Source organism: Macaca mulatta, chromosome 9, assembly GCF_049350105.2.
Source record: "Macaca mulatta isolate MMU2019108-1 chromosome 9, T2T-MMU8v2.0, whole genome shotgun sequence".
NCBI lineage: Eukaryota > Metazoa > Chordata > Mammalia > Primates > Cercopithecidae > Macaca > Macaca mulatta.
In genome coordinates, this window is record NC_133414.1 from 29394878 (window position 1) to 29410005 (window position 15128).

The window sequence follows — 15128 nt, forward strand, 5'->3', positions numbered from 1 at the left end:
ACTTTTAGTAGAGACAAGGTTTTGCCATGTTGGTCAGGCTGGTCTCGAACGCCTGACCTCAGGTGATCTGCCCACCTTGGCCTCCCAAAATGCTGGGATTACAGGCGTGAGCCACCGTGCCTGACTTATATTTTTAAAGTTAAGAAAACTATGCCAACGGATCCCCCAAAGTAAATTTATTTTTGTAAATCAGGTTCTTAGATAATAGGTAAAAATACAGCACTAATTTTGGCTCATTGGATTAGACAGAAAGATTAAGATGAAAATACATCCTTTCTATTGATAAGAAGAGATTTCATGTTGGGAAGTAACGGGAGAATGATATTGCTATTTTTTTAAAGAACTGATAAAAACATTTGTAAAGTAAGCAATGCGCTAGTATTTTGAAGTCACATGAATACTAGGCTATACGTATCTTAAAAACTTTATTTAAGTAGTGGGGTACTTATTATTTTAGGCCTCTTTCTTGTGGAACTAGCAGCATAGACTGCACAGAAATCAAATAATTGAGAAGGTGCCCCTAGATCATACACCAAAATAAGTCTGTCAATACATTTGAATAATACTGTTTATTTCATTCACATTTCAGACTACTGACAGAATAAAAATATAATGTATTATTTCAGATTACATTCTATGTTTCTGCTGCATAAAGCAAAAAAAAAAATGTATATTTCTTTCTAACACAAAGTCCAACCACAATTTTTGGTTTTGTAACTTCACAATGGATGTTTGGATGTACAACAGAGTACATTTATAAGTTGCTTGTTATATTCAATTTAATCCTACATATATGTGCACTAAATAAAATTACTAGACTATGCAGGGTAACTTACACATGTACCTTTAATTTCCTCTGAGAAGCACAAAGAAAATGAGAAAGGAAATGATTAAATGTGCAGAAAATACAATTAGAATAGGAAGATGTTGCACCCAAAGAAAAAAAAAAATCCACCTACCACACTCAACTGTTTCCTCATCTTAGAAAAGCCAAAGGAGAAAACAAACGTATTTTAAATGTTTCAAAATTATCAGTCAACAAATACATAGAATTTATGCCAAACTACATTTTAGGCTGCACTACAGGCTTGTTTTAAAAAGAATGCATACACTTAACTTGTCAAAACATAGTCCTTACATAGCTTATTAAATAACCAAATGGGAAAAATAACCAGAACAAAAATCTTCAGCATTTTTTTCAAAATAATGTCTTCATTAAGGGGATTATATTTATTTTCATAGAACAGTTTTGTTGGTAAATCAATCTGTTCAATGCTTAAAAGAAATGTCTTGATAAAAATAGTGGAAAGAAGAAAGGATATTAGAAACAACAAATTTTGTCCTTAACATATCTAAATATCCTGTAAATTTCACAATAACCTGACAATTATCAATGTAATACACATATCAAATGAGTTATGCAGAATCATTTATTTTTATTCTGTCTATATTATCTGATGAAAGGTATTTTAGAAAGTAATCCTAAATGGTTCCTAAATTACTAATAGGATAGCAATTTAAAAGTTAAATATGACTTCAGAGACTCGCTTTCAGTTAAGGGTGGAAAAAGTCCTGGCAAAATTACAGAGGGAAATCTAACTATGAGTTAAGGTAAAACGCATTTCACTACATGACCTCAGAGCAAATAGGAGTGATCAGAACAGTTCTCCCCTCATCCATCCAAGCTACAGAATAGTGGCCAAACAAAACACTTCCAGGAAAGTGTATACCACTGTATTTTTATTTTTTAAAATACTTATGGATCCTTCAGCTATGTTGGCTTGGTTTGATCAGTATTAGCAAATATCACAATCATTATTATTATTCAGGCTCGTGCTTTGAATCACCCAAGTTGTGACTTTATTTATGCGTATGTCTTAGTAAATCTGACCTGTCATGTGCATCTAAAACAAATTGTTAGAAAACAAGAAATAAACTATATGATGTGGCTTAGGCAAACAGCTAGGCATGATGGACATCAGATGGGTCACTTTAAAATCTCAGGTACTCCATTGTAAAGTGGGTTGTTAAACATAGAGTCTACTTTTTATAAGACCAATGGGATAGATTAAATACTACACCCTCGATTAAAGACTTAGCGCCATGGAAATCAAATGATAAAAGCCATATCACAAAAACCAACAAAAAATTAAAACACTAATGTCAATCCACAAAAAAATCTGTAATTATATCACATATAGTATATATTTCACATTCTAATAAAATGTCATGAATATGCTGTATAAATTTGCAAGAGAATGTTTCTCCATAAAATTCTTAAGTAGAGAGAGAAGGATATTTTTATATTACTGATATAACCCCACACATATATTTGGTAGCAAGTATTATGCTTAATGAACATCCAGTAAGAAAATGAAAGGAACAGAATGTCTTAGACTTAGCAAGTTTGAACAAAGGGGAAAAAATAAACAAAACGCTGATCTCAGAAGAGAGTTGGGATAGTCACACGATTACTACTATGTGGAAGGCACTGTTCTGTGTACACTACAATACACAAACTTATTTAATTCCCCAACAATCTACAAGGCCAGTACTATAATCCCCTTTTTTTCAGATAAGAAAGAACCCTATAGTGAATTCTCATAATTTTATGTTGCTTTGGCATCCATTGTGAATCCAGGCTTAACTTTCTCATATCAGAAACAGGGGTTAGTGAGCTGAGATCCGGCCACTGCACTCCAGCCTGGGTGACAGAGCAAGACTCCGTCTCAAAAAAAAAAAAAAAAAAAAAAAGAAACAGGGGTTAGTTGCCCTTGACATAGCTTCAAGCTCTCTGCCTCCTCTGACTTCCTCAAGGCAGCCCATCCAGAAATCTGCCTTATACAACTGCCTGCTGGTGACCATCTCACTTTGGGACATACAGATACAGCATATGTGACTCACTCCATGACCCCTACACCCCACGTGGACCATGCAATTATGCTGCCGGGACCACCTCTCGGTCACAGCGTAACTCCACGGAACTCATGCCTGCTTTCTTTAGACCCACTATTTAGAACTCCCAGAAGGAAAACTTGCTTGGATAATGCCCTGGACCACAGTGAAGGCTTTGGTCCCCCATCTCTCTTGCTCCTCACACACTGGTTGAGTCTGTGTCCCAGAGAGCTCCCCTCTTCCTGTTGGCCCTGCGAGGCGTGCTGCCCTCCTCTCCCGGATCTGTGAGTAATACACTGCCTCTGCTATTTCATGCACCCCTGCTATTTCATGTTTCCTCCTCTGTGTCTCACCTGCCCGACACACCTGCATCTACAGTTTTTCCTGGTCAGGGCATTCCCAGAGAGTGGCTATCTTTGTAGGAATAAACTGGAAACAGGTCAGACAAGAGCCCCAAGAGTGTCTGTCAATATAATCAAGTCCCTGTGAGACAGGACATCTGGTCACAGGTGGACACTTAGGCATTAGGCCTTCCACCAGGAGAAAGAAGTATCCCATGAAAGGCACACTGCAGACAGCCATGACCACCTCCCCTGCATCAGAGCAGGGCTAGAGTTTATAGCCACTCTCTAGAGAGAGTTCAAGAACTAATTAGAACCGAAAAAAAAAGAAATACAACACATTTGTCCATGTTAAAACTGGGATTTGGACCCATGCCATTTGGCTCGAGTCTGAGTTTTTAATTCAATCCTATACTAATCATGACAAAATCACATTTTGATTACTCAAGTCTCAGACTAGAAATGGGCAGGAGAGAGGTCAAGGGACATAATGTTTCTTACAAGTTTCCTATTGACTTAGCATGACCTCCCACGGCCCCACCATCCCTCCCCAAAGCTTTGGTATTCCAAGGGAGAGTCTCCTGCCAGGAGTGGCCAGGGAGAACCAGCTCATCTCCCCAGTGTTATCAAGAGTCCACCATCTGCTATCTTCAAGCACATTAGAGCAGGAGAGGAAAGTTAGGAAAGTCACAATGGGAAGGCCAAGAGGATCTCAAAAAGATAAATGTGGCTGAGCACAGTGGCTCATGCCTATAATCCAGCACTTTGGGAGGCCACGGAAGGAGGATCACTCGAGGCCAGGAGTTTGAGAAAGCCTAAACCACATAGTGAGATCTCATCTCTATAGAAAATTTTAAAAATTAGCTGGGTGTGGTGGCACATGCCTGTAGTCCCAGCTACTCAGGAGGCTGAGACAAGAGGATTGCTTGAGCTCAGGATTTCAAAGCTGCAGTCAGCTATGACTGCACTCAAGCCTGGGCGACAGAGTGAGAGCCTGTCTCAAAAAAAGAAAAACTTTTTTTTTTTTTAAGAGAAAGATAAATGTGTTTCTTCAGAGAATGGACTGGAAAGGTTCTTGTGAAAAGTACGTAGTGAGTTCTGCATACTGGGCAGTAGTAAACATCCCATTCTGCTGGATGTCACTCTGCAAGGGACATGTGTGACACTCCTGAAAAGTGGAGAAACTGTGTCTATATTAGTGTGCTATTATTCACATGGGCAAAGTTAAATCCCCATACTAGAAACCACTTACCTAAATTCCCCACCCCCTACCACAATCCCTTCTAAAAGTCTGCAATAACACACAACCACAGATCAGACCCCTGAGAGTTAACCAACGCTTTCTAACCTGCATGGCATTGGGTCCCTAGAACACAATACAAGCGACAATACAGCTGAGAACCCTTGCAATGGAAAGACTAGAAGCATCTACCCTGATAGTGTTTGAGAAGCAACATCTTCAGGAATCCCAGGAGAACACAGTTCACTGAGACTGAGCGTGAGCAGTAACAGTTAGAAGGTTCTTCACCTCAACCATCTTGCGATTTAAGTGATAAGATATGAAATTTACAACTTAGTTCATCTACACTTCTTTCCACCCAAACTCTGAACTCCGGAATCTTCCAAATAGTATTAGTATTAGGGAAAAAAATAATTAGGTATTTTTTAAAACCCCATGTGTTTCTGTTTATACAAGACCTCACCAATATTAAGAAAATGTTTGACAATGTTTTAGACATACAAACTTCATATAACAACATAAGCAATGTTATTTGTTTCTGAATTAACTTTATGTATAAAAACAACAAATAAAATTACTTAAGAATCCAAGAAGAAGCAGCTTACTCAACTTGAAAAGCTTCATTACAATGACTTGTAGCGTCCAGTGATATATTATTCTTAAGTGTTAGACCTTCCAAAATATTGGTACTGTGTGCAGTGAATTCTTTATTTTACTCAATGTTTAAATTCTTTTTTGCCTGTTGTGATTATCAACTGACAAATGCTTGTCTTTGAATGAACTAAGTTACACCTTTCTTACATGGATACCCTTCGGCTTCAGTTAAATATTTTCTTTTTACCTGCATAATAACAATCATGACGGGTTAAAACAAATTCTACAATAAAATATTTTGTGTTTTGCTTTCTAATCTTTAAATGGTTGAAAAATTGTACATTCTTGTTTCTTTGACTGCAAGAATTTTTTAAGAGTTATTGTGTAAAACAAAAATTTTGAATTAAGGTTATTCAGTCAGCAATATTAGAAACTTTTAGGTTCTTATACTTTGATAACTAAAAAAAGGAAACAACACTATAATAAATCATACTTGAATATTCTGTTGTAAAATATATTACCTGGATAACAGCTTTTTCTTACTCCTTTCTGAAGACCATATATACTGGACTTAAATATTTAATATAAATCACATCCTACTGAAGTTAAAGTTAAATTAATTTTATATCATTAGGAAGACAATTCTTAACTCATATTTAGATTTCAATAGAAAAGCAACAAACAATACCACAAATAAATTCATATTTCTTTCTTAAAGGTTAGGTAGTACATGCAACCAAACTATAAAAATAAGTTTCAGGCAGAAAATTAGAGTACTTTAAATTATATTGACACAAGAAATGCAAGTTGCCAAGTTTCTGTGATGCAAAAGTACTCTTTAATACTATCTGGGACATAAGATTCACTTTTACTCATTTCCAGAATACTTAAGCTGTATCTTTTATGTAATAGTCTAAAAGCTGGTCATCTAAAAGAAAACTATCAGATTTTGAGGCCTGCTTTTCTGTCTGTATTACTAATATAAATCCATTATGTGGGAACCTATCATTAGATGATGGACAGGGAGGGAAACAAATTTCCATTACAAATATCTTTGTTCGGTAAGCAATTCTTCCAAAAAATAGGGGGAGGAGACAAGTGCTTATATCTAGCTACTAAGACTTAGAAGAAATATTTTAGGTTTCAGAGTTCATGTTTTTGTCTTCAGGAATTTTTTATTTTAAGAGGTAAATTTTTTTGTGTGTTTGAAAAGCCTTTTTTTTTCCTTCTGGGTTTGTATTAGATACACAAAGATTCTTAAGGGGAGGAAATAACCAAGCAGCAAAGATGAATATGACTTACACTTATGAATTTTGTACAAGGAGGCTAGTTTTAAAGCCTAAAGAGGTTGTTATTATAATGGCTCCTGATTTCACTTACCTTAGAGCCAAGAACTAGAGCTCTAGCACAAATATAAATGCAAAGATAATAAGATTGGGATGTGCCCTTCTTTATATACTTCTATATTGATATTAACAGAAACCCTATAGTTCCAAAACCATCTTCCATGAATTTTTCCTCCATGCAAACTTAAGTTATGGTGATACACTACAAATGAAATAAAGAGCAAAATAAAGATTTAAAAAAGAGTAATACGAGCAATCATTTTGTGAAAAAAGTTAACTGGCTAATTTGATAAATGGTATTACATGACTAAATTCATTATTTCAAATCCGACATGTGCAATTTCCTCCTAGGTGTTAAGTCCACTAATGTGAAAATTAGTGGATAAAGTTTTTATCACTGTATTTTTAAAATAAATTTATAAATATTGACATGATAGAATTATTCTTCCTTTATAAATTTTACATTAAATCAGAAACTTTTAAAAAACCCTATTCCATTAATATTCAAAATCATAAAAACAAAAGATTTTATATCAACTTGTTGTTTCTCTTCACAGCATTTTCCTATAATTCAGCAAAGGGCATGATAACGTAAGTTTCCTATTCCAAAACCCTAAGTACCAAATATTGAAGTCCAGAAAGTAGTGGATCAGATGGCCTTTACAAGTTTTAGTCATGTAAAGAATCATCATCAAAACACAGGTTAAAGTGCTTTTAAATGCCATTTAAAATGTTCAGAATCAATACAATGATTTATGCATAACTTTTAACTTTGTGAGACAATATTCAAGGAAATTTCAAGTAGAATTTCAATTCTTTGAGAATAAAGACATTAGCTTCCTATTTAATTGTCACAGAAATATATTGTCTCTCTGAACAGGGCCATATCTGTTATATGTTTATTATTTAATAAGGATAATTTTGACCAGATTTATTTGAAAATAAATAACATATATAAAAACAAATAATGCAGCTCTCAGTGAATCAAAATCTAGCTTAATAAAAAAGAGAGAGAGAGAGAAGAAAGAGAGGAGGACCAGCAAACATTTCTGAATGGTATTCAAGAGGCAGAAAAGGCAAAAAAACCACAAAAGTATTCAAATGAGGACATTTCAGTAAAGATAAATGCTAGAATAAATATTTATCAGAGCCACATATTGAAGTATTAACATAAAAAAGAAATTATGCAAATCAACAGACAAAAGGACTCTTACAATTAATACTTCTATGTACACACACAGAAACACACACACACACACATACCCCTCACTTTCATATGCATCTATACAGAAACCAGTTTGAAAGAGCTATTAAAAAGCAATATATCTCTTTTGTATAGTTCTTTTAAAGAAACACATATACACTTATTAAAAATTTTCAATCAATGAAAATTCATAATAATATCAAACTGTAAATTTCTAAGTTGCCTAGGTCTCAAACAGAGTTGAGTATGGATCTAGATTCAAGTATAATTACATTTATTTCATCTTTCAGTGACACATATCTTATCCCACATATACCAAATATATTAGAAATGTGTAAGCCTCCTATTTTAAAATCCCTTTAAGAGCAAGTCAGGCAAGGAGTCTCAAAGCTCCTTTCTGTTGGTGAGTTGGCCAGTGAAAAGTCATCTCGCTTAAGAACAATGAAATGTTCTCATGAAAGCTTTAAGCTTTCTCACGTCAGAAGACGTGTAGCATTCTGTGACAAGGATTTTTTTCCTTGTGCCTGGACTTAATGCAGCAAGGACAAGCAGGCTTTTGAATTAGTGCTCTACTTCAAGCATTTGACTGCTTGTGAGATTTATACTCGACTACAGTTTGGCTCTCTTCTAATGTGATTCCTGGGCTATATGCTTCTGCAAACTGACAGAAATCACAGGAGATGTGAAAAATGCAACAATACTAAAAACAGATGTTGGTGTAAAATTCCAGGGCCATTTATTTGGTCATTCCGCTGTTGAATGTACAATTTCTATGCTGAAAACAAAGGGTTGGTTTTTTTCTCTTAAAATACCTAGAACCATGAAACATCTAGGGGAGGTGCAATAGGGAATTTATGGGATGTGGACTTGAAGAGGTGGGTGGTGGGAAGTAAAGAAAAGCTGACAGAAGGTTAGGCTGAAACAGAAAAAAAAGTACTTAAATGCACACTATATTTTTCAGTAATCATACGGTAGCCATCCTTTGTCTTTCTCTCATTTTCTTTTAACCTAATCTGGTGATAACTCCAAAGGGATAGGCTAAAGGTCAGAAGTGTTATGATCTGGGGGTAAGAAAGGAATTAAGAACAATTGATCTTGAGCACAACTGCTTTCGTACCCAACAAAATGGTAGATTTTTTTTCTCCCTAATCTTTACCAAGAAATACCTAACCCAAACCTCCTGGCTTTGAAGAAATAAGAGCTATATTTGAGGTGACATTTAATAAAATACCTATATTTGGAAATCAAAGACAGTAGTAGTAGTTAGTTACTTTCTTAATGAGTGAGTCATGGATTTATTATTAACAACCTCAACCACCCCTTTCCTCAAAAGATTCATGTTAATATTCCAAATATGAATCTCATATTTGTTTGTTCCTGAGAATTGATGATCCCAAAGTTATTGCTAGGGTAATAGGACCCTTTATTCTGCCATGAGCACCTGCTCTAATAGTCAAAAATAAACATCGGGGTTTGGTTACCCTGCATTCCTATTAACAAACTTACATGATTTCCTGTTGGAAACTTTCAGGGGCTGAACCAATATTTCTGGTCGTCTCAGAGCCAGTCTCCTGGGAGAAAGAAGATCAACATGCCTATCAGTTTTCAGCACAGGTCTGAGGTGAATACAACATCAAAATATTTAGTCTTAAGAAAAAACTTAAAGGTTAGAGAAAAAAATGAATGTAATGCAATAGACTCAAATTAAGAAACAAATCGCCCACTTTCAAATTTTTGTAAATTATCTTCCCTCCCTCCAAAACCACTGGTCTTTTTTTTTTTCTCCACCTTTCATATCAACATGGTTTCAAGATATTAATGTGCTATTTTCCATTTGCTTCATAACAAAAATCTAATATGACCCAGTACTGTCATATTATTTTTGGTCATTCATCATACTTAGTTAGACAAAACAGAAATCCAAACCCAAGGGATAAAAAATTCTAAGGCAAGGTTTTATAGCATATTTTATCACATCAATGTTAGAATGATATTTTGCAGAGAACAAAAGGTCAGCTGGAGAAAAGCCATTATTATGTACCAGCAGCTCACCTTTCCTGGAAATGCTTTGAGGGGATCAAGCCTGCCCTGGGGTTGGCATCACCTTCGTGTTTCGCTTGCCACCAAGTTGCATCATCTTGGCTCATAATCTGAAGAATATCTCCCTTTTTGAAAGAAAGCCCAGCTTCCTTACATGGAATTGCCTTATCCTCATTAGGATTATAGTCAAAGAGGGCTTTGATAAACATCTGGAAGAAAAGTTTCATTAAAGATGAATAAAGATAAAAAATAAAAGTGAAATGGCCTATATTCTCCTAACTCCGACTCCAAACATAGTAATTTTAAAACTGGAATATTGAAAGAGATATGTTATGACAAAGTGGATATGTGCTGGATGGAAAAACATGACTTCCCTCCCACGCACAAAAAAATGTTTTTAAGCAATAATTACCTTGCCTTCTTTTGATGGTGTCTCCTCTTTGATGCCGGGTATAATCTTAAATGTAATTGCTCCCTGAGACTGAGCCTGGTATCAGATGAAAGAAGGAGTTATAAGAAAACCAGACCCAAGGAAGAATAAGGTAAAATAGGTAGAAAGTGAAATGCATCTGAAAATTTACAAGCTTAGAGTTTCTACTCTTAGATAGACTAAACGGAGGAAACTATTTTTGTAGAAATTCCTGTAATGTGAGAAAGAAAGCTCTGAAGTTTGTAGAATAAGTTAAAAAACATTAACTCCTAAATCCACTTTTACTTCCTGTATACTTTTAAGCTGTCAGTAAATACATTCCCATCCAAGTTTCTTTGAAATAGAAACACACAAAATATGCACAACGCCTTAAATAAAATAAACACAGTATTCAATGACTAGAGGGTTGGGTGCAGTTGGCTTGTGCCTGTAATTCCAGTGTTTTGGGAGGCAAGGTGGCAGAATCACCTCAGCCCAGGAGTTCAAGACCAGCCTGGGCAATATAGAAAAACCCCTGTCTCCACAAAAAAAATTTTAAAAATTAGCCAAGTGTGGTGATGAGGCTAAGGCCTCTTGAGCCCAGGAGTTCAAGGCTGCGGTGAGCTGTGATTGCACCACTGCACTCCAGTCTAGGTGACAGAGCAAGACGCTGTCTTTAAAATAGTAATAATAATAATAATAATAATAATAATAATGTACAAGGTTCAGGCAGTTACATCTAAGTATCAGCATCCATGTTTTGGGGGACAAAACACCTATAATGTCAGTAGTGCCATTATAAATATATGATTCAATTAGGGGCAATGCCCATCACAAAAAAAAAAAGAACATTCATATCTATTGCATTCTGGTTAGTCAGTAAAATATCAAACGTAATAGATTAATTGCAAGATGAAAAGACTGAGTATCTATTCTAACTTCATTAAAATAAGTACCAGCACCCACAAATTTTTCTTATCTTAGTTAGATATGATCTCTCTTTAAATATACTCTCATGTCATTTTCTGTCTCTCTCTTTTTAGCATTTATTGTAGCCATATTTAATTATTTATGCAATTACTTCATAAGATATGTTACTCCTGCTCATTTGTAAGCTCCATAAAAGCACTAAATAGTTGGCACATTTGAAAGATATGAAAGGAAGAGGAGTAGGGCAAGACACATCTCTCTGAGGCTCACTATCTGTGGTGTGCTGGTAAACCAGGACTCCATTTGTTTAAAAAGAAAAAAAAAAAAAAAGCTCTGATGCGTACTGTCTGTCAATTTCCATGGTATAAATACTTTCACTATAGCCAGTTTCAATTCGCCAGCATGCAGTTGCTGAAAGCTGAGTTGGGAAATGGTGCATCATACAGTCAGCTCTGGCGAGCCTTAAGAAGGCAGCTCTAGTGCAACACAGCAACTGAAGTAAAATGGGATTCTGACAGTTTAAATAATAGAATTTTATAAAGGGTTGATTTATTTCAAAATGGCAATATCATTGCTATTGCTTACCGTAAAAGGCACTCACAAATCTTATAAAGAATTCTCATCCTGTAATACTGAATTACATTGGTAGAGAGAAAACAAAATTTGCTCTATAATCTCCTCATTTTTCTAGTTTGTGTGTGTGTGTGTGTGTTTTTTAATGGATCTATAGTCCTTATAACAGTGTCATTTATTAAGGATTCAATTCTTATCACTATTACTACTGAGCCATATAGGTCTATCTCTCACTGTGATTGCCTCACAATAATCTAGCATAGAGATGAATGATTATTTGATCAACGCAACTTTCTTTGTAGTTTCCAAGTATTTTTGAAATATTTTGTTCATTTACATTTACCATATTATTGCTTGAGGACTAATTTCCAATAGTTGAATTTCGTGACTAAAGGGTATGCACATTTAAAATTTTGATCGTTTCAGATCTCAAAAAGTTCTACTAATAACTTATCCCATCCCCAAATCATATAAATATACCTGTTTTCCTATACCCTGACCAACTCTAGGCATCATCAAGATTTCCAATCTCAAGTAACCCGACGCTTTCCAGACATCCATGTTTTCTTTTGTAAAGTATTTGTCCATATGCATTGCTGATTTTTCTGTAAATGTTTTTCTTATTGATTTTTATCATCTCTGTATATATTTTGAAATATTAGCCTTTTATTATATATATTGAAAATATTTTTTGTACAATCTCATTTGTCTTTGATGTTTCTTTATGGCACCTTTTTTCTATAAAGAAAGTTTTCAATCCTAGTAGACACACCTGTTATTTTTCTATTTGACTTTCATATCAAGGTTAAAAAGTCTTTTTCTACCTCATAAAACTTGTATATTACATTTTATTGGGCAATTTCTGTGACTTTTTTTGCATTTAAATAATTAATTTGTTGGGAATTTATTTTTACATATTGTGTAAAACAAGGATTGACCTTATTTTTTCTGAGTCATTAACCTGACACCATTTATGAAATGTTCCAGTTTTCCCAGTGATTTAAAATGCCACCTTAACCATATACTAAATTTTCATATCTATGGAGATCTGTTTTTGAGACACACTCAAACCTCCTCCAGTTGGTATAGCTTTTCAGTATGTTTTCATACATAAAAGAGGGAGTTTCCCTTCCTTTTATCTTATGAATGAACTTTAGAATTAATATTGCCAAGGCATAAAATAATTGTATTCAAGTGTCAGATTTCAAAAGACATCTAAATTAGTTTGACTAATTTGTATTGCTATGATCCACAGCATAGAATATGACTGTGTCAATGGGAGGAAGACAAAGATAAACGCATCATCAGCCACAGGGTAGATGCCATCTGCTAAGTACAGACTTGGGACAGATACTAAACTCTTTTTTTTTTTTTTTTTGAGACAAAGTCTTGCTGTGCTGCCCAGGCTAGAGTCGAGTGGCGTGATCTCGACCCACTGCAACCTCCATCTCCTGGGTTCAAGCAATTCTCCTGCCTCAGGCTCCCAAGTAGCTGGAACTACGGGCACCTGCCACCATGTGCAGCTAATTTTGGTTTGTGTTTTTAGTAGAGATGGGTTTCATCATGTTGGCCCGGCTGGTCTTGAGCTCCTGAACTCAGGTGATCCACCTGTCTGAGCCTCCCAAACTGCTGGGATTACAGGCATAAGCCACTGCTCCCGGCCCTAAAACTCTTTATATATACTACCTCATTTAATCCTCAAAACACTCCAGATGGATAGCTACCTCTTATTCTCATTTTGTAAATGAAAACACTGAGGCATGAATGGATTAAGGTATTTTCCAAGGACCCACAGGGATTAAGTGATGGAGCGGGGGTTCGAACCCTGCACTGCTTAATACAAATCCTGTCTATGTCAAACCAAGTCTAACAGTCTGAAATACAGTGATTCAATTTTATTTTTATTGTACCTTTAAAAGAAATTTACAGCTTACCAAAATCTGTATTATTTCCTCAGGCCTTTTATCCTCCACTGGTATCCCGTTCACTTCCCTAAGTTCATCACCAACGTGAATAAGACCTGAGAAATACGAGATTTGGTAAATTAGCAGTGTTACCCACAACAGAAAGTGTAACTTGCAGTTGTTTCCATAATTAAAGCATTGTTAGGTTCCCTTAATACATTTAAGGACTGGAAAGGAGACCTTCACGTGTCTCAGGTTTCAGCCTCTATGCCTCTCCACAGCAGTGACTCAAAGATCGCAACATAGTAATGCTGGCCAAGAAATGGTAACAGCAGCTTGGTCTTTGTCTAGAAATGCACATTACTGATATACTAATAAAATAATTTTTATTTATCTTAAAGGCTGCATGCTCTTAGCAGTACTTTTCAATCAAGAAACACAAAAACAAGATTTTATTTATTTATTTATTTTGAGACAGAGTCTCACTCTGTCACCCAGGCTGGAGTGCAGTGGCACGATCTCGGCTCACTGCAACCTCCGCCTCCTGGGTTCAGGCAATTCTCCTGCCTCAGCCTCCGAAGTAGCTGGGACTACAGGTGCATACCACCATGCTCCGCACTTTTTTTTTTTTGTATTTTTAGTAGAGACAGGGTTTCACTGTGTTAGCCAGGATGATCTTGATCTCCCAACCTCATGTTCCACCCGCCTCAGTCTCCCAAAGTGCTGAGATTACAGGCGTGAGCCACCGTGCCCAGCCCACAAGTTTTAATATAGCTTTGGATGCTTGTGTACAAGAAGACCATAGAGTAATGTTTATCTATCATTTATTTAAATAGGCTCTCACATTGCAACACAGAAAAAAGTATCTTATTACTTGTTTTGCAGTATTAGATCCAAAGATGGTTATCCTCTTAGTTATCTATTGGAAATGCTACACACAAAACACATGATTAGTCTGTACTTGGTTAACATTCAAAGTCTCACCACTTCTATCTGCAGCTCCTCCTCTCATGATTCTGGCCACAGTGATTGCCCCAGTGTGCTCATCCTTCTTAATGGTAGCTCCCTTTTAAGACAAAAACAAAAAGCATTGTGGGTAAATGTGTGTACTGGGTGTTAGAAAAAGGGAGGAAATAAGGACATTCATCTGAAAAAAGAGAAAACAACTAAAAAAAATGAGGCAGGAAAAACAGACATCATGCCATTTGTCTTACAATGTCTATTCTCATGACTAGAGGATATTCTATCTACATAGCATCGAAGGGTTTCAGCCCAATTTAAGGATTTTTGAAATCTTCAACCTCTTCAAAACTATGTAAAATAAACATATCTTCTTTTCATTATAAAAATACCTTGTATTTGAATGTTGTTTGGTTTTTACCCTTTTAAAGCAGTTCTTCATTCTTTTTATCTTTATAGTACTGCATCAAGAAAGTGGAATAGTGACAATTACACTAATAGACAAAAGATTCTATATGTTAGAAAACTAAAACCCAGATCATTTGACTTTTAGTTAGTTCAGTGATCCTTCTATCATATTCAGTTATCATAGCAAAAAAAAATTTTAAAACATTTTTTAAAAACTTGGTGATAATTATAAAGAAAAAGAAAAAAGTTAAAACCCAGAAATTAGTTATATTTGTTGCCTAAGT

General features: G+C 35.4%; 1 protein-coding gene across 4 annotated transcripts in view; it reads right to left on the reverse strand.

Moving 5' to 3' along the window:
* The window catches only part of MPP7 (MAGUK p55 scaffold protein 7), a 252573-nt gene that overhangs the window by 55663 nt on the left and 181782 nt on the right, over positions 1-15128 (reverse strand). For all 4 annotated transcript variants that reach the window (XM_077946073.1, XM_001105928.5, XM_077946074.1 and 1 more), the window contains 5 exons: positions 14461-14542; positions 13507-13592; positions 10073-10147; positions 9673-9869; positions 9127-9191 (listed from right to left, as the gene is read on the reverse strand). In XM_077946073.1, the coding sequence (XP_077802199.1) occupies positions 9127-9191; positions 9673-9869; positions 10073-10147; positions 13507-13592; positions 14461-14542 (505 nt within the window). The remainder of the gene's footprint in view (positions 1-9126; positions 9192-9672; positions 9870-10072; positions 10148-13506; positions 13593-14460; positions 14543-15128) is intronic.